The 26,669-nt window shown below is 35.3% G+C and overlaps 1 protein-coding gene across 2 annotated transcripts in view; it reads right to left on the minus strand.

Annotated features, from left to right (window-relative positions):
- The window catches only part of LOC145260633 (amidophosphoribosyltransferase-like), a 129,145-nt gene that overhangs the window by 7,001 nt on the left and 95,475 nt on the right, over positions 1–26,669 (minus strand). For both annotated transcript variants that reach the window (XM_080118955.1, XM_080118956.1), the window contains exons 9-10: positions 11,885–12,106; positions 7,866–7,986 (exon numbers count right to left, since the gene is read on the minus strand). In XM_080118955.1, coding sequence (XP_079975081.1) covers positions 7,866–7,986; positions 11,885–12,106 — 343 coding nt within the window. The remainder of the gene's footprint in view (positions 1–7,865; positions 7,987–11,884; positions 12,107–26,669) is intronic.

Consider the following 26,669-nt stretch of genomic DNA (forward strand, 5'->3'; position numbering starts at 1 on the left):
AAAAACTTTATGCTTTGAGTTGTTTATATTTTCAAATATTTATACATGGAATTCAGTTTGGTTGTTTTGTTTTACGGCATATCAACTTGTTTCAAGTTATTTAATGCTGAATCTGGAAATTTTGGAAACATTGGTTAATCTTGCAGAAAGTTTAAACAGCATTTTCAGAAGTCATACAGAAATCTGAAGTAGTTTCCTTGTGAGTAGGTCAGTCATAATACATAGCGAAATAATACCTTCACCGGACAGTCCCGCCGAGCTAAGACGGGCACTTCTGCCAGACAGTTCTGCAGAGATGAGCACCTCTGCTGGACAGTCCCGCACAACAGTTCTGATGAATTTTCTTTAATGTAACTGAACTTCAAGAATTAAATACAGAAGTACTGAATACATTTGTCTGTAAAGTTATTTGAAAACTTGGACCACCAAATAATGTCATAACACTTTTTTTTTTATTACATGAAAAATATGATTAAAAATTCTAAAAACTTAATCTTTTTCAGTCTTTTTTTATATACTTTATTTTATTTTTTTCTAATCCTTTGAGATGAGGCATCATAATTTGTGTATTCATTTTTTTCGGACTGTGGTCCTCATTTTCATAGTTGTTTCATCACGTTTTGGTCAACCCACCCCTTGATCTTCTTCAGATGGTTAACCGCGACGGGATAAAAATGCTGAATTTTATAAATGCATTCCCAGTAATTACTGCCTCCCATAGTTGTTGTTGTTGTTCTCTCACCACGTTTTGACCAACTAATCCTCTGACCTACCTTGAATAGGATTGAAACCACTATCTTCAGACAATGCTCACCTAGAACCATAGAGACTCAACGGTCTATCCACTGTGCCATAGGCTCCAAAACAGATCAGAGGATTAGTTAGCAAAACCGCGGTGAGACAGTTTTGGAAGGTAGTGATTGCTGGGGATGCAGTTACAAGACTCATCATTCCTATCCCATTACACAAGCCTTTGTTTTTTTCATCCATCTTCATTTTGCTGGTATTAACTCTTTAACTACAGGTTAAATAGCATTACTGCCTGTAATGATACATAAGTACATCAAAATTTTTTTACTGGGAATGCAATTTTCATGGATGTCTTTTTTTGTATAAGCGCCTGAAATATGTAAAAAAAAAAAAAAAAAAAAAAAAAATTGTTTAAGAATTTTTAATGGAAAATGTTGTTCTGAGAAAAAAAAATCTACAAACATTTTGCCGACAGAAAGACGCAGCATTTAAATGGGATCAAACATGGCGTAAAGCTAAATCTGCTCCTTTATACTCTCAGCATAATTGGTTGGTTTTGTTTTACGGTGTATCAGCCCTTTTATTTATTTAATATGGAATTCTTTTTTTTTTTTTTTCCTTTTCCTCCAAATTAAATTATGTGAGTTAGGTATTTTGACTTATTTGTTGAATTTTATTTTTTATTTGTGAGATAATGTTGGATTTTTTTTTTGGGGGGGGGGGGGGGCTTAAGATGAGGTCAAGTAACATTAGATTAAGGTTACATTTTCTTTTATAACTTCACTTTTTTCTTGTCCAAAAATGTTAATACTGTGTTAGGATTTATTTTTTCAAATAGCTCTTATGTTGTTGACAGTGTAAATACATCAAATATGGTGTAAAACTAAATCTACTCCTGTCGACTCTCAGCAAACCAAATAGCATGAATAAATATTTGAAGATATGAAGAACTTGAAGCATAAAAACTTTTTCAAAAACCACTGGATTCGACATTAATCCGAAAAGGGTTGATATGCTATTAAACAAAACAACGAAACAAAACCAACTTTTCTCATCTTGCATGTTATTCTTGCAACATTTCAACTGATATAGTCTCAGACTTTCTTCAGATGTATCTCGTTGAACATTAGAATTTGTATGGAACCGTTTAATCCACAGAGGTAGATTGCTTTCGTTCCATTATACACAGAGTGAAACGATAAAATTCTAGCTCTAAAGAAAACAGCAATAAAGCTTTATTTTAAAACTATTATTGAAAAAAATCAATTCAGGTTACTTGATTGATTATGTAGTAAAGCTGACATCTATTTAATTCAATCTATTTAATTCTTCAGCCTCAATCACTGCCTTGATACGGGTCCAGAACTGGAGGCATGCCTTATCCTTATGCGCCAATGAGAGTTCAGTGAATACTTGGTGGATGGCGGCGATCAGACTTGGCTTCGGTGTTGTAGGAGGTCATGTTGGTGATGTTCTTAACGTATGACCAAACAATGTAGTTCAGCATGTTCAGGTCGGGGGAGCAGGAGGGGCAGTAAGATAAGGGTACAAAGTCATAGCACTCCTGAAGCCAAATCTGGGTCTCGTTGGACTTGTGGGTCAGCTGCCACACCCAGGATCTGCCAGTGGCCACCTGATTGCACCAGATCACCACACTCTTCAGCACATCCGGATACACTTTGATGTTGACTTTCAAGCTGACTTCGAAGATGTGAGGTGGCATGATGTGGCCCTCACTTGAAACCACACCGAAGACCATAACTGTGGCCGGAAACTTTGTCGAATTGTGCAATTCAGCATTGAACCATCCAGATTTGTATTCTGAGAGTGCTGGCAATGGTCCTGTTGTCATAACTTGGATCGGTAGAGAGCATGAGTTGTACAGCGCTGCATCTCTAACCTCGCTTGCTGAACATTGTGTCACTTTCAGACATGACAGATGGCTCCTAGAACTCTTAGGATTTGTACACAACTGGCCAACTAGTAGATGGTCAAAAAAAAGAAAACTGGTTTTCATCAAATGGAAATGGAATCAAGTTGTTTTGTCTAGGACAATTTTTATCATTCCACCTTGTATGATCAGGTGGAAGTCTTCGGTAATGTAGTCAGTGTGTATATAACATTGTCAGTGTATATATAATGAGTTTCTATTATCGTCTAATTTTGAGAATGTGTGCGAGTGTATCTAAAATTTGTTGCGTGTGTATAACATTGTTAAGTTCACATTCCTAAAGTAATATAAATTAATATTTATTCTAAATATTTTTATTATTCTAAAACATTTTTGGCCGGAATAATCAGAATAATCGTCGACCAGCACAACTTTTGGTATTGCCTGGTCAATATTAAACCATAATTAGTGATTATATTCATAGTATCTTGCCTGCAGTGAGGATTCAACGTTAACCTCCAGAAGACTGTTATTAAGAACTGATGTTACCGGGGAAAACATCAAGTGACCGTCAATAGTCGACTTAGAACATATTAAGATTGGAAGAGTAGTGCGACTTATCTTCTATATATTAATACGATAGCGTGTGTTATTTTCTGTGTCACGCTTACATTCGGGTCGTTTAGTTGTTATGTACTACTATTTCTTGTCATGACTAATTCTACCAAGAATTCTTCATAAGTTTTGGTTTCGGTTATAGCTGATGGCACTTAAGTCATCTATTTTTTTTTATAAATAATTTTATCAAGAATTTGTCATAAGTTTTGGTTTCAGTTATGGATGAAGGAACTCGAGTTACCTTTTTTTTTTCATAAGTTTTTATTTCGGTTTCGATTCAAGCTAATGCACCCAAGTCATATGGATATATTTTTTCTATTTTTGAAATTGCAAGTTTATAATATATAAAAATCGATAGAATATTAACTCTATAATAATCTATATGGAATCAGCAAGAACTAAAATATCATATTTAAGCGTAATTTACGACCGGGTTTGCCAGGCGTTTGTGCTAGCTTAGATAAATACTTTTGCAGTTTTAACAAAAAAAAAAAAAAAGCTACAATAATATCAGAGCATCTCCATTTACACTGAACATCTACAAAATGCCAACATGAATATATTACATATGAATGAGTCCCCTGTAGAATTTCCACAGGTCCCACAAATGAACATTATTATTGTTTTGTAACTTATGTAGAAAAAGGTATGCAGTGTGAATGTTTTGAAAAAAAAGAATGTTTAGTTAAATATTTTGGTTAACAATCAAGGAAAGGATGCAGTGATAAATAAAATGTTTCTAAGAAATATTAAAACAGAATTCAAAAGTCACATGTTATGAGATGGGAGTTGAATTACGTCGTAGCATAGAATAGTTACACATACACAAAGAGAGTTAGGAATTAGGAGACAGAGCTAGAGAAAGGGTTAGACAGACGAAGAGAGTGTTGGAGACAGGGCCGTAATGGCCCTGTACAGGGGTGAAGCAGAGTCTAAGACAAGCATGCAATCTTCTAGCATGGAAACAGTGAAATAAAAGCCGTCCAAAAATACAACCAAAGACTCCGGGTCGTTTCTTTGAAAGAAATATTAATTTCAGCTTTTGCAGATTCATCAACCAAGATCCGGATGAACAAAGTTACGATTCCTTTATTGGCAAGATGCATAACCACACAAAACTGTGTTCCGTCCCCTTTGTGTTATCTGTATTATCCATGTTGTAAATGTTACCCATGCCACATACACACATCCACAAGGATTATCAACACTAAATGACACAAAGAAACTTCATCTATATATATAAAAGCGAAAATGTATGTGTGTATGTGTGTTCTCTTTTTCTCTATGTCTACAAAAGGCTTCTTTCAGAGAAGCGGTCAGTCGGTTCACAACTTTTTAAAACTTTTTATATCACATATAAATCGTAATATCTCAGAGTCAACAACGGAGCTCACCTGTCTATTTAATTTGCTCGACTTCGGGAAGATAAATATTCAACATTTGTCGCTCGCCACATGTGGATTAGTCTTTTTCCTATAATAAAAGCGACACTAATTCTGGCGGTATTTTCCGTCTATCAGCGGAAATGCCCAAAAGCAATCGGCTTTGATCAATGTGGAAATATTTTCCATATATCAAACAATTGCTATTCAATTTGGACAAGGGGAGATCCCCCCCCCCCAATATCTTGGGAAAATAAAAATAAAAGAAAGCATTCCCGCAGTAAATGAAATACTATCCCGCAGTCAAACTTGACCTCATTAAGTCATTAAAACATGCACCTGCCAAATCCAAGTAATTAAATAAATTCAAACGTCTTTCCGTTAGCATCTTGCGGTGGCCCAATGGTTAAAACCGTCGCACTCTTTTTTTTTCACACTTTAATTTCTAACTTTGCCTCAAGGGTTCGGGTTCGATCCTCATACTTACCTACCAAAACATTTTTTTTTTATTTTAACCCTCCCACCCCCGGAGTTTCCACACACACCTCCAAACACCCGGGCAATGCCGGGTACCCCTTGTTAGTCTATACATATAAAAGGCAAAAGCGGTGCGCGCATTTTTGTATGTCTCGAAAAGGCTTTTTTTCGTCGATGGTCCCAGGGTCATTACTATTGCTTAAAAGTGTTTATATACCCCTAGATAATAATATCTACGATTTCGGAATGCGGGTCGCATCTAGATATATTTACAGCGACTTCTTTTACAAAATTATTGCTAGTCTAGTTTAGCTTCTCACATGTTGATTCGGCTTTTTCGTATAAAAAGCAAAACTAATTGAAAAGTAAGACGTTATTCTCAGCAATCAGCTTTAATGCGAGGAAAATTCCTTATATCAGACAATTGCTATTCAATTTGGACAATCCTCTTTTGATGGGGGAGCTGGTTTCTCCCCAACATCTTGGGGAAACAAAACCAGCCAAAGTTGAGTAAACAAAAAAAAAAAATTCCTGCCCCGCAGTAAATGTTAACTCCATTATTTCTATTTGACCTCATTAATGAGGTCAAAATAATGGTGTTAACTTTATAGCAGGCACCTGTCAATTCAAACATCTTTCTGTTACTATTTCTTGGTCAGCGAACGGTTAACGTCGCACGTTTTATTTTTTTTTCACACTTTATTATTTTCCAACTGCGCCTCAAGGCTTCAACTTCAATTCTTCCTACTTACCTACCAAAATGATTTTTTATTCTTTTGTTTTGATTTACCCAAAACCACATACATCTCCAAACACCCAGGAATTCCCCCCCCCCCCAGCTAGGTATATATATAACGGGCCTGTACCGCAACCTCCACATCGGGTGTCTCTAACCTCGTCGGACTGCACCCGATATGACAGGTGCTCTTTCGATTGTACGTTGTCCTGTCACAAGTTGGCCTATTGATCGTTTTCACACGTTGTGTTTCCATGATGGGGCACTTTGCCTCTCGACAAAATTATCTCCTACCCTACATTGGTCCCTCCGCTGGTCTTTGCAGCTCACTGCATAAAGAAGTGAGTCCTCACCACAACCAAACAGAACTCCGGTTTATAATAATAACAACTATTTATTAAGTTCATTACTTCACAACGGCTACTGTCTAAATTGAGGTGGCTGACTATAGCAGTAAACGATGTATTACCAGACAAGTAAAGTCAAATATTTCCTATTAACACAGGCTAGTTAACATCATAATGTCAGGCCCTGAGAGCCCTCAAGTTGGGAGCGCTTGACCAGCCCAGCCATTCAGTTTGCTGGCTACAACTATAATCATTTTAAAATTCCTTTTTCCAAATCCAACACTTTTTTCTCACCTCTTCCTCGGAGAGTAGTTACAAACATCCTTTCTCTCTTCCTCTCAGAGCCTCTCCTTGTCTCATTCACTCAAAATTTCTCTCTCTCTCTCTCTCTCTTTCCTGGGAGGGGGGGGGGTTGATCACACTGATATCTATTGGCAGTCTTCTGGGTTTCTTCGCCCATTACTGTGTGCGGCCCTTATCATATATCACTTCTAATACAAACATCTCCTTTGACATCTCGGATGTAACTCCAATTCTGTCTCCATTTTTGAGATAATATACCATCTTGTTTGCTTGTAACAAGCCCATAATGACAACTTGGCAGTTGGTCCTATTTTGCTAGCTAAATCTATGCATTTCTCTGAACTCCTTCACCTCATCCCATCCGGTCAAACATTGCACCTCGCTGCATGCATTCATGACACCAAAGTGTCACATATACTCATGCAACCTGGATATAAGAGATAACTTTTATTGTCCCTATAACTCTCTTATATCCAGGGTAATTTTTCGATATTTTTCAGGCGAAGGATGCGGCTTCAATATGAACACATGAAAAATGGCTTAAATAAGCCTGTTTCGATATTAAAATTTAAAAAAAAATCGGTGGGTACCCAGGTGTTTTTGGGTGTGTGGCCGGGAGTGGATAAGCGAAGTAAAAATACCCCCCCCCCCCAAAAAAAACAGAAAAACGAACGCTACGTGAAAAATGGCTTGAATAACACTGGTTCAATATTTAAATTTAAAAAAAATCGAAAAAAAAAAAAGAAGACATCTCACACCACGATTTAGATAACGAACCAACGCACTAACCAACTGAGCTAATGCGATGTACATGAAATTTAGCCAGTTCTTTAACTATTTAAAGTAAATCAGGTCATGACGTCATCTGATGCATGCGTAGAACTGGTCGTTGTCACGAGGGGACGGTTTCTTTTGACCCCCCCCCCCCCCCCGCACCCTGTCGAAAATTGTCGATTTTGGGGTGAAAAAATGAACGTTTTTGGGTAATTTTTCAGGCGAAGGATGGGGCTTCAATATGATACTGAGTTTGTGAATTTTCGTTGTGTCTGTATATAGGCTCTTATATCCATTTTTCTGATATTCGAGTTTCTTATATTCAGGTTACACTGTATATAGAGCTTATACACACACAACGTAATACTGATTATCACCCAGCACTTTATCCATAGCACAGCAGATAATATCGCCCTGCATTGAGGATTAGACCTGAATTTATTTTAGCCATTAATCCATTATACTATGAATTCTTGTAGACATGATGAGAACAATAGTCTGAATGATCCAAATTATCCTCATCTAAAAAAAAAAAAAGAAAAAAAAAAATCTAGAAACATAAAAAAATATATTAAAGTTTAACGCACCCAAATAATCTGCTAGTTCTTCAAGGTCATACTGATTAGCAATTAGTTCCTCTCTTGTGGGTATATTTATACCCATGTAGCACGGGTATTTCACTGGTGGAGAAGCAACTCGAACATGTACCTAAAAAATAAAATAAAAAGAAACCATTGAACGCGAATCATTTTTTGTATTATTTGGATTCATCGGACTACTGTTCTCATCTTCAGTATGATTTTCGCAACGTTTTGGTCGATGTAACCTCCGACCTTCTGCAGGTTTATCCTGAAGAACGGAAATGTTTTTATTGAGCTCGAGATTTGGACTGAATTTTGATTTGAGTAGAACCCTATATTTACTTCACTGGGGTAGTGTGCTCATGTTCTGTCAGCCATAACTGGATAGAGGTCCTAGTTATTCCAAGTACTCTAACCACTGCGACATGGGACTCATGGTGCAGTGGTTATGAGTACTTGGAAAAATCAATTGTAAAAAGTGATATTCTCCTGAAGGTTGAAGGTTCAATCCTCAGTGTGGGCGACTGAAAAATACACTTGCTAATTACTTAGAACCATTATCCAGTTATGGCTGACAGAACAAGAACATGCTACCCCCGTGAAGGGTTCCACTTGAAATTCCATCCAAATTCCCGAGTTCAACATACACCTGAAGAAGGTCAGAGGTTACATTGACCAAAATGTTGTAAAAATCACTCAAGATGAGAACAGTAGTCCAATGAATCCAAATAATCCTCATTTCAAAAATTTAGAAACACCATAAATCATTTCAGCATAACCTGACAATGTCAATCATACCAGTTGAAGTATCTGCAGTGGAAATTTGACAGCGTGTATTCCAAATGAGGCAGTTGTGGGATAATTAAGTGAGTCATATCTTATTATGCAAATTATTTGTTCCGCTGATATTTTAGACTTATGTATACACACACACACACTAGCAGATGTACCCGGCATTGCACGGTGTTAAACAATGCAAAATTCTTAAAAAAAAAAAAAAAAAATGAAGTAAAAAAAAAAAAACAGAAAGAAACTGAAACATGTGCATGTGAGCATTGTTTTTTTCTAAAAAAAAGTTGAAAGAAAAAAAAAAAGTTGAAAGAAAAAAAAAAAGTTGAAAGAAAAAAAAAAAGTTGAAAGAAAAAAAAAAAGTTGAAAGAAAAAAAAAAAGTTGAAAGAAAAAAAAAAAGTTGAAAGAAAAAAAAAAAGTTGAAAGAAAAAAGTTGAAAGAAAAAAAAAAAGTTGAAAGAAAAAAAAAAGTTGAAAGAAAAAAAAAGTTGAAAGAAAAAAAAAAAGTTGAAAGAAAAAAAAAAGTTGAAAGAAAAAAAAAAAGTTGAAAGAAAAAAAAAAGTTGAAAGAAAAAAAAAAGTTGAAAGAAAAAAAAAGTTGAAAGAAAAAAAAAAAGTTGAAAAAATAAAAAAAAGTTGCAAAAATAAAAAAAAGTTGCAAAAATAAAAAAAAGTTGCAAAAATAAAAAAGTTGCAAAAATAAAAAAAAAGTTGAAAAAATAAAAAAAAAGTTGAAAAAATAAAAAAAGTTGAAAAAATAAAAAAAAGTTGAAAAAATAAAAAAAAGTTGAAAAAAAAAAAAAGGTTGAAAAAAAAAAAAAAAAAAGTTGAAAAAAAAAAAAAAAATAATACTTGAGCTGAGATTGAAACCAAAACCTAAAGGCAGTGAGTCAAGTACAATGGCAAGCTTCACACATAATGTAAAAAGAGTTTTCAAGCCTACTTATTCTTAACAATGTGAAGGATTCGAGCATGTGCATTCATTGAACAAATAAAAATCCGACCACATACCAATTTTTCAATTTATACCCTTCAAAAACCCTTTTTTTGGATTAAAACTGATTAAAATATTTTCCACATGTCTGATTACCCTATATACCAAATTTCAAGTTTGTAAATCCAAAATTTGTTGAGTATATAGGTTGATAAATGTCCTCACACACATTCTCACTTATAATAGCAGGTTAAAGATATTCAAGAGTAATAACTAGGGCTACGACAACAAAATATTCTTTTCATCATTTTTACTCTTGAGTATATACCGACACAGTTAATCAACTGAGAACCACATCACTATATAAAATCATATAAAATATACACGGATACACACTGGAGAGTCAAAAAATGAAAAGAATATGTTGTAGCCATAGCCCTAGTGATAACTCATGAATTTAATAACGTTATTAAGCATGCTCATTAAAAAATGAGCAGAAGAGGAAAAATCCTTCTTGACTGGAGTAATTTTTATTTTTGTCTCATCCAGAGTGCACCTTTTTCATTCGTCCATCAAAGTTTAAATCGGCCAAAAGCAGATTAATTTTTCACCTTTCTATAGATCTCATTGAATGCACCGGAGGAATAAAGGCACAAACAATACCCAGATATATGACTCCACCCTCCCAAATCTATGAGTTCCTGCACTGTCGGCCAAGCTCCAACTTCTGTCCCATTGTTGCAATATTGCATTTCTGTGCTTTTTTTTTTTTTTTTTTTTTTACAAATACTTTAACATAATGTGCTCTGATGAACTCTTACCACTTGTGTCCCCTCGATATATACTCCTGACAAGTAGCAAAATCCCACCCCTTTATTGTTGTGGTCCTTGAATGCCTATTTTCTTCACTGCAAAAGTTAAAATTTAATTTGAACAGACGTCTCGTTGCTCAACTCCCCAAAGTCCCTTGTTAGACATGATCCCAAATGGTAACTATTACGTCCAAGTAGGAATATGCTTTGTTTAAAGTAAAAAACAAAAAAAACATATCATAACAGATCATTTTTGGGGAGCTAAGTATTCTTTCACAAAAAAACTGACAGTGTGTTAAACTTTTCCCTCATGGGGAGTCAAGCAAATAAGAACTCTTGGTTTGTTTATCCATCAAAGTTGAAGCCAGTCAAACGCAGATCAACTTTGACCTTCCTGTAGATCCCGTTGAGTGTACTGGAGGAGTAAAGGCACAAACGATACGTGAATATACCCCCCCCTCCAAATCTAATAGGACTTGCATTGTTGACTAAGCTCCAACCTCTGTTGCACTGCTGCAATGTTGCATCTCTGTGCCTATTTTACAAATAGCTTAACGGAATGAGCTCTGATGAACTTGTTGCACTTGTGCCCCCTTGACATATATACTAACTAACCTGACAAATTAGCAAAATCTCGCCCCTTTATTGTTGACCTTCTTAACTGTACTAACCTGCTGAAGTTTAAATTTAATTCGAACAGACATCTCGCTGCTGAACTCTCCAAAGTCCCTTGTTAGTCATGATCTCAAACAAAAACTATTGCATGTAAGCCTTGTTTGAGGTAAAAAAAAACAAAAAAAACAAAACAAAAAACACAGACTACGTGATGGAAAGATGGTAGGACCCTTCTACCGCTCCAGAAGATATCTCACTAATGATGCAATTTTCTATCTATATAAAAGCCAAGTACGTCCAAGTATGGAATACTGCTGCCATATCTGGGCAGGAGCTGCTAAAAACAGCATATCCTGCCTTGACAGAATTCAAAATAGACTTCGTGGCTTAGTGGGGGATGCCCTTTTCTCTTCCCTTCAACCTCTCTCCCACAGAAGAGACGTTGTGAGCCTTTCTTTGTTTTATCGTTATTTCCATGGCAGGTGCTCGTCTGAGCTCCAATCTTTGATCCCCTCCCCTAGCCAATCTTTTACAAAAAACATCGGTCTAGCTGAATCCACTGTCAAAAAATTTCCCCACTCTTTATCTGTGCCTAAATCAAAACGTAGATTCCATTAACAAAGCTTCTTTCTTAGAACTGCACGCCTGTGGAACTGTTCCGTCTGCCAGCTTCCCACCTGACTACAACCTGGATGTTTTCAAGTCCAATATAAACAAATTCCTGATGAATCGCCCCCCCCCCCCCCAAGTAGACACTTCATTAAATCTCCACACTAACGTACTGTACTGGCAATAACCTTTATCCCTGAGTGGCTTCCGGGCCTTGATAAGTGGTGACCACCGTGTAAAAAAAAAGAAAAGAAATTTTGAACTTACCTGAGTTGCCCCAGAAGATTTCAAAAGTCGAATAATTGGTGCCATCGTGGTTCCTCGCACAATGGAGTCGTCAATGAGGACAATACTTTTGCCTTTATAGTTCTCGTACAACGCTCCGAATTTCTTGGCAACTCCAAGTTGACGCAGTCTTATGCTTGGCTGGATAAAAGTTCGACCAATGTACCGATTCTTGCACAGGACCTCACAATATGGAATTCCAAGCTAAAACAAGGATGAAATTGTTTACTTAGAAATTCCAAGAAATATGACGATTGTTCCAAGAGTAAGTATTTTTAACTCAAAAGTTGAAGAGTTATGAAGACTGAAGTGATACGATTAAAACTGGTCACCTTTTGTGCTCAAGATTTTGTTTTTTTTTCTACAGTCACCACCAAGTTCCTGATAAACCGCCCCCTTAAGTAAGACACTTATCAGATCTCCATTACTAACGATTATTACGATATTGTTCCATTGAGTACTGTACACCCAATAACCCTTATCCCAGAGTGGCCTCCAGGTCTTGATAAGTGGTGACTTCCATGTAAAAAAAAAAAAAAAAATAAAAAAAATAAAAATAAAAACATTCTCAATGCACTTTTGCCAGCCTCTTTTACTGTCTCCGTCGTAAAAGTCTGAAGCGCGCTTTGTCACTTTTATCTGTCGTCACTTTGAAATCAACAAACCCATCTCCTAACTGTGCTGACATGGACTGCATCGGCTTCGTAAATGTTCAACAGGTGCTGGGAATGTCGATCGGTTCAATTTTTTTCTGCATAAACAATTCAATGATGCATCCCTGCTCCTGACGTACGTTCATGACAGGAATTGCTTTCTTAAGAATTTCACACTGTCAATATTTGCAACAGAGACATGAAATTTTCCTCTCTCCGTCGCAGATATTGACTGTGCATGGACGGTGTAAGCAGAGATGTGTCATTGAATTCCTGGCAAAAGTGCATTGAGAATGGTGGTGACTATGTAGAAAACTAAACTCTGGAACACAAAAGGTCGCTCAATTTATTGGTACCAACTCCCATTTTTGAAGCTCTAACTTAAAAAAAAAAGAAATAAAAAAAAAAAGGCTTCACTGATACAATAAAGGAGAACATAATATTGGGAGAATTCCCTTTAAAAAGGTAATTCTTGAGAGAACAGTCTTAAACAGAAACAGAATCCATACCATATTACCCACTGCAATTAAGATATTCTGATTTTATATTCATCTAAAAAAAAAAAAAAAAAAAAAAAACTTGCCCTACATGTGAATACACTTTATGTAAGATTTCAAAAGTTTAGATCAAAATTTGAGTAATTTCGTAGAAACCACAGATGTAAATTTTTTTTTTAACTTTGACCCCAATTTTGACCCCTTAACATTTATTATTTTTGTATCAAATCAAAATACAAAGTTTTTCCCATGTTGAAGTTACCTACATCTAAAATTTCAAGTCTTTAGACCCAAAATTGATTGATTGATTGATTGGTTTTACGGCATATCAACCTATGTGGTCATTTAATGCCAGAGTCCTTTTTTTTTTTTTTAACTTTTTTTATTGGGAGGGGGGGAATGACTTTTTCAGCCTTTCCTCCCTTTTTTTATAAAATTGAATTAAGAAATTAAATGTTGTATTTATACATGGATGTGTATATTTGGGTGACTTTAAATTTCCTTAAATTTTCTTATATAAATTTACTTTCCTTAGGTATGCTAGAATATTTGCTGAGTTGACCTTTTCAAAAAGGTCTTCCATATTGCTTTCTGTATAATATAATTTTCTAGTTGGGGCAAGGTCATTACACCCAACTAGGATATGTTTTACTGTGAGTGTCTCCTGGCATGGGATGCACTCTGGCGCCGATTCTCCATTTAGTATATAAGAATGAGTAAAGTTGGTGTGCCCTATGCGCAGCCGAGTCAGTATCACATCTTCTCGGCGTGATCTCTTGATGTCCGGACATCGTTCCTTAAGTTCAGGTTTGATCGAGTATAATTTGTTGCCCTCTTGCTGACTCCACCGCAGTTGCCATTTTTCCTGTATGTATGCTTTTATCTGGGGTCTAAGATCAGTATGTGGAATCTTAAAATTGTCAGTTGGAAGGTGAGAAGATCTTTTTGCAGCTATATCTGCCCTGTCATTGCCTTTGATCCCCACATGGCTGGGGATCCAGACAAGAATAATGTTTTTAGTAGTTGAAAGGATATTGATTTTTTCTATTAATTTTGTTGTTAGTGGATTTTCTTGTTTTTGATTTTGTATAGATAATAGGACTGATAGAGAATCTGTGAGAATGATGAAGTTTTTGGTGGTTTCCTCTGAAATTATGTTGAGTGCTAGATCGATAGCTATAGTCTCTGCAGTGAATATAGATGCTTCATTTTGAAGATTTCTCTTCATTGTGGTTTTATGGTACGTTGCTGCACATCCAGTGTGATTGTTGCTTTTAGACCCGTCTGTGTAGATAAAGGTGTAGTCTGAATATTGTAATTTTAAATGTTGAAGTTCGTCGTGGTATTCAATAGGGTTTGTGGTAGATTTGGACTTTTTGTTTAGGTTGAGTTTTATTTCAACTTGTTTCATGGTCCATGGGGGTGTTTTAGGCAGTATGAAGTTGTGAATGCTGGAGATTGGAATTTTCGATTCTTCAATGCTTTCCTTCATTCGGAGCCCGAACGTTTTGATAGTTTTTCTTCTCATGTTAAAGAGTTCTTCATATTTAGGATAGAAGGTACATTGGTATGCAGGGTTGTTTGGGCAAGACTTCAGTTTCAGTAAATATTGAAGGGCTAACTTTTCTCGCCTTAGATCTAGTGGGGGTTCGTGTGCTTCCGTGTATAGACTGTTCACGGGGGAAGTTCTGCATGCTCCTAGGGCCAATCTTAGGCCAGTATGGTGAATAGGGTCTAGGCTTTTTATATATGATGTTCGGGTTGATCCATATATGAAACAACCGTAGTCTAGCTTTGAGCAGACTAGTGCTCTGTAAAGTTTAAGGAGTGTTTCCCTGTCTGCACCCCAATCGGTATGTGCTACCACTCTCAAAAGATTTACAGCTTTGTTACATTTTTTTTTCAGGTAGTTTATGTGTGGGATGAATGTTAACTTTTTGTCAAATAAAATCCCTAAGAATTTGTACTGGTTAGTAACGGGTATGGGCATTCCTTCCATGGTTAGGACAGGATCATTATGCATGTTCTTTAGTTTGCAGAAATGCATGCATTTCGTTTTTCTTTTGGAGAATCTAAATCCATTCTCTTCCGTCCATCTCATTACTTTGTTTAAGCACAATTGAAGCTTCCTTTCTATTATAGATATATATCTAGATCTACAGCATATTAGGAAGTCATCCACATATAGGGAGCAATCTACCCCAGGGTTAAGGTTTTTTACAATGTTGTTAATTCGGATACTGAACAGGGTCACTGACAGTATACTCCCTTGAGGTACTCCATTCTCTTGTTCTTTCAAGTCTGAGAGAGCTGTGCCAACCTTTATTCTGAACCGTCTATTTTTTTAAAAATTTTCAATAAAAATTGGCATTCTGCCTTTTAGTCCAAGCGCCTTCAGATCCCTTGTAACACCGTACTTCCACACAGTATCGTAGGCTTTTTCCATGTCAAAAAACACTGCTGTTAAATGTTCCTTCCTTACAAAGGCTTCTCTGATGAAGGTTTCAAGTCTGACTATGTGGTCTATTGAACTTCGGTTTTTCCTGAATCCTGTTTGAAATTCTGTAATAAGATTCTCTGTTTCCAGGAACCAGATTAGTCTTTTGTTTATAATCCTCTCCATGGTCTTACAAATGCAGCTTGTTAGAGCTATTGGCCTGAAATTCAATGGATCTGAGACGTTACTTGATTGGGATTGGATGTTTGAGTTTTCAGATTTGGGGATTGGTATTATTGTGGCCTCTTTCCAGGTCTCGGGTACGTTTCCACTGGACCATATAATATTGAAAATTTCAAGTAGGTATTTCATTGAGGTTTCTGGAAGTTTTTTGAGGATTTCATATGGAATTTCATCGGGCCCTGTAGCTGTGTCATGGGATTTGGTTAGCGATTCTTTTAATTCAGGCAAGGTAAGAGGTTGGTTGTATTTTTCAGTATTTTGTGATTTAAATAGAATTTTCTTTTTCTCTTCCTTTTCTCTAATCTTTTTGAATTTCTGTTTGTCACATGATGAAATTTTTGATAAATTATCTGCCAGGTTATTGGAAATGTCTTTTTGATCGGTGTATATTTTGTTGCCTTTTAGAGATGTGGGATATTGGTGTACTACTACACTTTCCTTCTATTTTCCTCATGTTCCAAACTGTCTTCGCCTTGGTATTCACATTAATTTTGGATATATAATTTCTCCAAGTTGTTCTTTTGGATTCCTTTATGATTCGTCTAGCTTTTGCTCTGTTGTTTTTGAAGAAATCCAGATTTTCGCTTGTTGGATACTTTTCGAATTTTCTCAAGGCAGCTCGTCGAGCTCTGATGGCTTTTCTGCATTCTTTTGTGAACCAAGGTTTGTTGTGATTGTTGGTTTTGGTTGTTTTCGGTATGGTATTATTTGCTATGTTTGTGAGTGTTTTAATGAAGTAGTTCAAATGGTCATCTTCATCATTCTTTCCGATAATTAATTGGTTTTTGCACTGTTCCTGGAAGTCTTCCCAATCCGCTTTATGTAGGTTCCATTTGGGTGTTTTTTGTTCAGTGCTAGTACTTAGACTTTCCAGGATGATTGGGAAATGATCACTCCCACAGGTGTCATTGTGTACTTTCCAGTCATAGTCCATATATATGGAAGGATCACATAAGGTAAGGTCAATGGCGGTGAAAATACCTGTTGCTGGGTACATATAGGTGTAGTTTTGATTATTAAGGAGGCATAGATTATTTTTATTCATTATGTTTTCTATTTCTTTTCCTTTTTTATTTGTTTCTTTACTTCCCCATATTACATTGTGACTGTTGAGATCTCCTAGTAGAAAAAAGGGTTTAGGGAGTTGTTTTATTAATTGAGTTATCTCAGTTTCGTTGATTGTATCTTTTGGAGGGATGTATATTGAGCAAAGTGTTATAGTTCTATGTAGAGTCACTGAAACTGCAATTGCTTGCAAGTTTGTGTTTATATTTATTTGTCTTTGAGGGACTTCATTCTTCACAAGTATTGATGTGCCTCCAGAAGCTCTGTCCGTATCTTTATTTATGTAGTTGTAAGATGTGTAGTGTTTTATGTTGATGGTATTATTTTCTTTCAGAAAGGTCTCCTGTAGACAGACAAGTGCTGGGCTCATATTTGTTATTAATAATGTGAGTTCATTTTGGTTTGCTTTTATCCCTCTGATATTCCATTGTAATATTTTGTTCATCATTTGGAATTGTGTTCAACTTCCATCGTCTCCAATCCCTCAAATCTATTTTCTGTCGGAGTCCCTGTTCGAGATATAGATCGGGATCTTTCTTTTCCTGTTTTTGTTTGTTTTTTTTTTTTTGTCTGGGGGGATTTTTGATTCTTTTCTGGCTTGTGATGTGTTTGATGGTTGTTCGGTTGTTTTTGTAGAAATGGTTTGTGGTTTTGTTTCTTTTTGTGGTTCAGTAGTGTCTTTACTTAATAATATCCTTGGATTGGTTGCAGACATTGCACTATACATTTTCCTCATTTCTTCTAATAGTTTTTTCATTTCCTTTATTAGTTTGCTTAGGACATCAATTTTCTTGTCAGTTGTATCCGTTACATGTATATGACCATTTTGATTGTTGATTGGATTAGTTTTTTTTGTTGCATCTGCATATGTTTTAGTTTCGATGATTTTCCTGGCCTCTGGGTAGGATATATTCTTTATATGTTTTAGTTTGGTCACTTCTTTTTCTCTTTTCCATATTTCGCAATATCTAGAGCCAGCGCTATGGTTTCCCAGGCAGTTGGCACACTTGAAATCTTTTCTGCAGTCAATGTGTGGGCCACTTTCTCCACATCTTCCACACACTGGTAATCGTGTGCACCGATCTTGATGGTGTCCAAACTTCTGGCACTTGAAGCATTGGAGGGGGTTTGGAATATAAATTTCTACATTTATTTTCATATATCCGACTTTCACTTCTTTGGGTATGGTGAGGGAATCGAAAGTTAGTATATATGTATTGGTATCGATTTTCTCAGTTTTTTTTAATTTGAACTCTGCGAACATCTAACACATTCTGTTTCTGTAAGTTTGTCCTGATTTCCTCCAAGGGACAAAGTGCAAGTTCGTGGCTTTTCACTACTCCTTTGCAGGTATTTAGGGTTGGATGTCTGTAGCATTTGACTTTGATGTTTTCAAATAATTTTAGTTTCAATATTTCTTTAGTTTGTTCTTCGTTATGGGTTTCTATTAGTAGGCTGCCGTTAAATTGTTTTTTAATAGACTTTGGTTTTAGAGTTTTAAGATTTTTTTCAATTTTAAAAGGTGATAGTTTGCTCAAAGGAGTTTCCTCCATTGATTCTATTACTACGAATGTTGAGTTCCTTGGTTTTATCGTCTCTTCGTCAGAGCTACTGATGTCAGAGACATCAGAGTGGGTTCTCTTTGGGTGGTTGGGTGGTTTTTGGGAGGAATAAGCCATATATTTTGTTTTCTTTTTTCGTCATCTTTGTTCCCCACCCACCTCGGAGTCCTATTTGGGAAGAGCCTGGGGGGAAACCCATTCGCCCAGCCTCTACAGGGATACAATGATGATATAACCGACTTTGGTGGTATCATAATGATTATCTGTTCTCTCTTGATATTGCTATGGGATCTGTAGCAATCCTGAGGGGTTTACAGCCTCGTCATCGATATTCACACCTAATCGATTGACCCTCAGCCACCGCTTTCCATCATATATTAGGGAGTAGGGTTATTTTTGGGAGAGGGGGGATGTGTTGTATTAGTAGTGAGTTTTTGGAATGGGCAATATATGGTGGGGCTTGGCGTGACTGGCCAGATCGGGCCTCTCCGACCGCCCGTCTAATCGAAGTAAGGGCCAAAGTAATGTGTTGCGGTGCCTAAACTTCTATGTATCCTGGTTTAGGTTCGCTCAATCACCAGGATCACGTCCTAAGACTTTACGGGTAGCAACCCACGGCTAACTGGTTGCCCCATTGAGGGATTTTTACCCTCTGCAGGGGGGCAGTCAGTTTGTTCTCATGCCCTACCGACAGGGCAAAAAAATAAATAAATAAATAAATAGATAATTTAATAGAATATATTTGTTTTCTTTTTCTTTCTTTTTTTGTTGTTTCTTTTCCTTTTTAAAATCTGTTTCTATTTAACCCATAGTTGGGACCCTAACAGGTACTACCACTCCGGGTCAGGGTGGACCTGGGAGCAATGGCAATTAAGAGGTGGCTCCACACTCCCCAAGCCCGTAAGCCGGATCTCACCATCGGATGTAGTTTAAGGTCATATCCAGGACCGGGAGTAAGGTAGGAAAAAATAAAATAAAAAGGGGGGGGGGGGAAATAGGCTGTTGTTTTTGTTTTTGCAGAACATAATTAAGTTTTACAAAAAAGATCAGAAAACAAAAAAACGTCAATGTAGGTGCATTTCGTCTCAGGAAGCCACAGGGCAGCCTGATCTGGTAGCACCAGAGACCTAAAATTGACGGAGGAATTTGATAGAATCTGCAAAGGGCAACTCTTTCAACTTTGACCTTTTGGCAGCCAAATTTTTGCCCCCAAACTGATTAAAATGCTTGCCACATGTCTGAATACCCGTTATCTATAAATTTCAAATGTTCAGACTCAAAATTGGCTGAGTAGTTTGCTAGACACTGGAAAGGTCAAATCTCAAATATTCGATACAAACCAATTAAAAGCTTGCCCCATACTCTTTATGTAAAATTTCAAATGTTTAGTCCAGAAATTAGCTGAGTAATTTGGTAGAGACTGCAGAGATCAATTTCTTTTTAGCATGGACCCCAATTTTGACCCCATAATATTTAATTTTTTGGGCTCAAATCAAATTAAAAAGTTTGATCCATGTCCAAGTAACCTACATCTAAAATTTCAAATGTTTAGACCAAAAATTGGTGGAGGAGTTCGGTAGAGTTCTCAATGGTCAAATCGTTGAACTTTGACCCTTTGACAGACAAATTTCTGGCTGAAAACCGATTAAAAAGATTTTCCCAAATCTCAATACTTCTGTCAAATCTCTAGTCTCTAGACCGAAAATTGACAAAGTAGTTTGGTAGGGAAATGTACACACACACACACACGAAGGTTGGAACGTAGACCCCTGATGTTGGAGAAGGAGACATAGTAGTAGGGGTCTACGTTGGAGGATGGGGTTCTAGGTTTATTCGTGTTATTTTTTTTTGGAGATATTTCATGTTGAGGATTTTGGGATTTGTGGAACAGGTCAGTATACACACACACACACTTTCACTTTTATGGATACTAGCAGTTCCACCCAACTTTGCTCGGGCCCTATGTACTTTTCATAAGATTATGTGCATTTGTATATATTAAAAAGTGTGAATATGTAAATTAATGCCTTTCTATATAATAGTCTTCCTTAACTACCATAGAGAAAAAACAGACAGACATTTTCACTTTTATAGCTATATAAATAGATAGATAGATAGACTGGATGCAATATATAGTAATGATTTAAAAAGTATAAAATAAAAAGACTCATGGACCACCACCGAGAATCAAAACCAAAACGTTCAGCTCATGATTTATTTTGCCTCTACCGTCAATGACTGGGCTATGAAAATATGTTTACTGCAAGCTTAAAAATTAAAACATGAACCAATAGCTACTACTTTATGCATTCGTAATGCCGGCGTTCGACCTAAATCTGGCAAATTTCATTTTTTTTTTTTTTTTTTTTTTTTTTTTTTAATTTTCACACTTTTGCTCCAACTTTTCCGGGCTAAAACCCAAATATAAAGTTTTGCATGGATTCAAATACCTTAATATATGAAGTTTCATGTCTCTAGACCAAAAACTCTAGGAGGAATTTGGTAGGCAAAATTTGTTAAACAAAAATATATACATATACATAAATTTCCTCCTGTATCAGAAAACACGCTATGTGATATACGTATATCTGTACGTGATGTTGCCAAGCTAATCAAAAACCTTGATTCCAGTAAAGCAACTGGCCCTGACGGTATTCCAATTATAGTACTCAAAAGACTTCAACCTGAACTAGCGCCCATACTTACAAAACTGTTTAAACGTTGTCTTAAGGAGAATAGTTTCCCATCTCCCTGGAAAATCTCATCAGTATGCCCTGTATTTAAGAATTCAGGTGATCGCTCATCCCCCTCTCAGTACAGGCCAATAAGTCTCCTGTGCGTCATGAGTAAGTTGCTAGAATCTGTGTTAAATCCAGAAGTAATCAACCATCTCAACAAAAATAACCTTCTTAGTGACACTCAATATGGTTTCCGTTCTGCTAGATCTACAGCAGATGTGCTTACAGTTATATCGCATAGGATTAGCAAATCTCTCGACGGTGGCAATCTTTCTAGGGTAATTGCTCTTGACATATCTAAAGCCTTTGATAGGGTATGGCATAAAGGTTTACTTCATAAGATCGCTAGCTATGGTATAGCTGGAAAAGTCTTCTCAATTATTAAATCATTTCTTTCTGATAGGTTCATAAGAGTAGTAGTTGAGGGGCAAAAATCAGAAGCTCACAGTATTAATGCCGGTGTCTTTCCATCCTGGGCCCAACTCTTTTCCTGATCTACATTAATGATCTTCCAAATCACATCCTTACATCATTTGTAGACATTTATGCTGACGACACTACCATTTATGGTAGCACATCTAAGACAGTAAACGACCAAGTTCTCTCCAATTCTCTCTCCTCTGATCTTGATCACGTAGTACAATGGGGAAAGGAGTGGCTGGTTACTTTTAATGCATTTAAAACCAAGCTTCTCTCTTTACATCATCAACATCCTAATCCACATTTGGCATCAATTGAAATGAATGGCTCTCGTCTTCAGGAGGCCTCAAGTTTTGACAAGCTTCTGGGCTTGACCATTACTCCTGATCTTAAACGGAACACGTACATCAAATCTGTTGCCAAGGCCGCTGGAAAAATGGTAGGATCTTTCTATCGATCCGGTAGATATCTCACTGCTGATGCTATTCTCTATATAAGAGCCAGGTACGTCCAAGGATGGAATACTGTTGCTACATCTGGGCAGGAGCTGCTAGAAAGGACTTGTCCTGCCTTGATAGAGTTCAAAATAGACTTCGTAGCCTCGTAGGAGATGTCCTTTTCTCCTCCTTGCAACCTCTATCTCACAGAAGAGATGTTGCGAGTTTGTCTCTGATGTATCGTTATTTTCATGGAAAGTGTTCGACTGAGCTTCAATCTATGGTCCCCCCTCGCTAAAATTTCACAAGAAACACTCGTCTAGCTGTAAACACTATCAATAATTCCCCCCACTCTTTATCTGTGCCTAAACCTAAACGTAGATTCCATGAACAAGGCTTCTTTCTTAGAACTGCACGCCTGTGGAATTGTCTTCCGATTTCCTGCTTTCCGGCTGACTACAATATGGTTGTGTTCAAGTCTAAAGTAAATAAGTTCTTGATGAGCCGTTCCATATAAGTTATCAAATTTACCAAATTTTCATTACTAATGATTACTATATTGTCCAATTTCTACTGTACACACTTTAACCCTTATCCTTGAGTGGCCTCTGGGCCTTGATAATGTGGTGATGCCTATGTAAAAAAAAAAAAAAAAAAATATATATATATATATATATATATATATATATATGGAAACAATTTTGTGTTTACTATAAACTTTTTACACAAATATTATGCCAGTATAAATCATGTAGAATATCTGCATGAATATAATTACACGTAATAGCTAACTAAAGATGATTATCCCATTAGAAAACCGGAGCAACTAATCAGGAATTAATTAAAATGAATGTTTAAAAGAATATGCAAATTAGCTAGATCTTTTGCTAGTGAATGCAATTCCACAACCCATATATAAGAAAATTGTATTTTCTTTTTAAATAAATAGAAAAGAGGGGTTTTAATATGAATATCAATACACACAAAAGAAAAACAAATTTATAGGAGTATAAATATAGAGTTGTCTTGTTGATCTTAGAAAATCGACTTATTATGAAAAAGTTCAAATGTTAGATAATGAACATTATCATTTTGTTAACTGTTATGTAGAAAAAGGTATGCAGTGAGAATGTTTTGAAAAAAAGAATGTTTACTAAAATATTTTGGTTAACTTAGAAACAACCAAGGAAAGAATGTGGTGGATAAACAAAGTAAAACGGGATTTAAAAAATCACATTAAAATATGCGAGTTGAATTACGTCATAGCAAGGATTAGCTTGAATATATATGCAAACAGAGAGAGACAGAGCTAGAGAGTCAAGAGACGAGGAAGGCCAGTTCTTAGCTTTTTGCCCGGGCGTAAAATACGCTTAAATATGATATTTTAATTTGTCCAGATTTTGTATGTATTATTATGGAGTCGTGATTTCAAAAGTAAAAAAGTATTTGGATGCCATCAGCCAGAATCGAAACCGAAACTGTAACATTCAAAGCTAGTGACATTACCACTGTACCAACGTGACATGCACATGAACCAATAAAAAATTAAAAATAAACTAATGAATGTAGTCATGTTAAGAAAGAAAGACAAAAATAAGTGACATTCTATATATATATATATATATATATAAAAACAGTGGACATTCAATTGTTTTTCTGAGCATTTTACAGTCAATGGAGAAAAAAAAAGGCCAAAGACCCTAGTGTCTTGATGTGATGTTTTGAATATAATAAACTAGTTATGACCAAAGTTTCATTTCATTCGGACAAAACACTAAGACACAGGGCCTAATTAGAGTTTGGGCCCGTTTTTTTAGGTCACCCTGTGTATGTGTATATATATATATATATATATATATATATATATATATATATATATATATATATATATATTATGTTAATGTCTTACTTGAAGAGTCTAACTTTTGCACAGTGGTCTATTGTGTGTGACAGTGTTCCATGATATATTTCAGGGAAACCTCTTTGTCAAATGGTGGATGTTACAAACCTATTCAAAACATGCTAGATGGAAAGTTGGACTCTTCAAGTAAGACAAATTATTGATACCTAACATAATAAATATATATATATTAGTGATGGGACGATTCCAATATTTTTCCCCCAATTCCGATGCAAATTCCCAATTCCGATACACTTACTGATTCCGATTCTTTATAAATCTCTTAATACTTAACTATAAAAGTGTTATTTTGTTCCGATTACTGTAAAAAAACACATCTTAAATGTGCATGCATTTTTTCAAACGTAAAAACACACTTGTGAGGGGGGGTGATCTGGAGATTTTAGTCTTACTGGAAGTTTAAATCAGGAAATATTTATTTTATTATTACTGCAAGCAGTGGAAATTGTTTCTTAAACCAAAATCAAATAAAAAAAAGATAAATTAAGGAATCGGTTTTGGCATCGGAAAATAGGCTAAAATTTTTTCCGATTCTGATACCGATTTCAATACTCCAATTTTTTCGATTCCGATTAATTGTCCCAACACTTAATATATACATATATATATATATATATATATATATTGATTTATAGATTGACACTTGTCTTCATCTTTCTTCCTTTAAACTGACTACGTTCTATTCCCTGCATTGTGATAGCCTTCTAAATCTCTTCTATATACTTAAATATATTTCATGCAGATTTCATATTTATTATTATAAAGCCAATTCACTATTGAATATTATATTGTACCTAATATATACCACAGATTTCAAAAGTTAAAATAAAAATGACTTCAGTGCTAGCATCTAGAATCGTAACCAAATCATTTAGGGATCTAGCCATGTTCCCAACATTTTTTAACCCCCACCCCCGTCACGGAAACAAACACTCGGGCAACACCGGGTACCCCCGCTAGTAATATAATATAATATAATATATATATACACATATATATATATATATATATAACAAAAAATACAATTATATAAAATGTGTTTTATTTATGTTGTCCAATATTTAAAAATGGAAACAAGAAGTCAACTGGATACAAATATTTAATCATGTACCTTACTATTCAAATATGTAAAGAATAATAAAATTGTATACAAGAACACGACTTCGGTGGTTGACTTTTAAAGGTTCTTGTATTCTTGGATTGTTGTTAATTAGAAGTGATTTAATACGTCAGCTAATGTTTTATGAGTATATTTCTTTGCATTTTCACTCAATTTCTTTTTGAAGCAGGTACTGATATCACATTCTTTCTTAATGTCCATTTCCGCCTTTTTTCCTATGTGATTTTCTAATATAATCTTTGACGGTTATTTTAAATCAAATCAAATTTATTGACAAAAACAAAGTTGGTTAACTCGACAGATAGATAAAAAATTTTTTAAATTAAACAACTTCTAGTTATAACTATGACTATATAGTAATACTAGCAAGATCCCCCCCCCCCCAAATTCCACATCTAAAACCTGTCCTCTGCTATTAAGTAATTACTCTTTATATTATTATTTTTGATGTTTGGCAATAAATAACTATTTAAATTATACAAAATAGAGTTTCATTTTGGCAAAAACCTCCAAAATAAACTCTCGAGTTGTATAAATTTGAAGGAAAAATAATTGCGCGCACACACACAGCCGTACACACACTTGTATGAACACACAAAAGCCCACACACACATATAAAAGAAAACACTATCAGATTTAAATTAAAAATATTAAAAACTCACATACTTGCGCGTGCAGACACAAAGAAACACACACAAACGAGTATAAAAAACAGTTGTATTAAACACACACACCAAGAAAAAAAAATACTATAAATAAAACCCAAATTCTCTAACTTTAAAAAGATACTAAAATGAGTAAGTGCATAAGAAAAACCACTGTCGTAATGAAAAAAAAATAAATAAATAAAAAATAATGTAAAAATAAATTAAAACACAAAAAAAAAAAAACTTGTTCATTGTAGTTTATATAAATGGTATTAGTAGTATCGAAAAACAGTAACCGTGATTTATGTTTGTAATAGAAACACGCACACACGGATATAAAAAAATTGCTGTCATAATAAAAAAAAAAAACCAAAGAAAATTTCCCTATTGTAAAAAAGTCATTTAAAAAAAAAGAACCTGTTTGTTGAAGTTTATATGAATGTTTTTAGTAATATCAAAAAACCAGTAACTTTTATTTATGTTTGTAATGATCCACCCTTCCCCGCACACAACCAGTTATAAGAAAAAAAAAAAAAAAATTTCCATAATGGAAAAAATATGGGTATAAAAGAAAATACTGGCATGTTTTAAAAACAAAATAAATGTCCTTAATGTAAAAAATAAATTACAAAAAAAAACTTGTTTGTTGCAGTTTATACAAAAATGGTCTTAGTAGTATCGGAAAACAGTAACCGTTATTTATGTTTGTAACGCAAACCCACACACATACACAAGCAAAGAAAAAAAAAAACACACACACAATTAAAAAATAAAAATGTATTAAAAGAAAATAAAATTCCCTTAGTAAGAAATTAGTTCCATCATGTAGAGTGAGCGGCCATCTTGTTTTAGAGTTTATAGTGTTCGTTTTTTGGAAGAATGTGGTATTCCAGAATAATAGAATGTTATGTTCTCAGCCAATGAGAGTAGCTGGAAATTGTAGTGGGGAGAAATCATTATTTTCAACTAGGGTATGAGTCTGTGTTCAACTTAATAAGGGTGTTTGGGCAAGATAAGTATACTGGTT

The sequence above is a fragment of the Euprymna scolopes genome, chromosome 36, assembly GCF_053919585.1.
Source record: "Euprymna scolopes isolate OS-2025 chromosome 36, ASM5391958v1, whole genome shotgun sequence".
Taxonomy (NCBI): Eukaryota; Metazoa; Mollusca; class Cephalopoda; order Sepiida; family Sepiolidae; genus Euprymna; species Euprymna scolopes.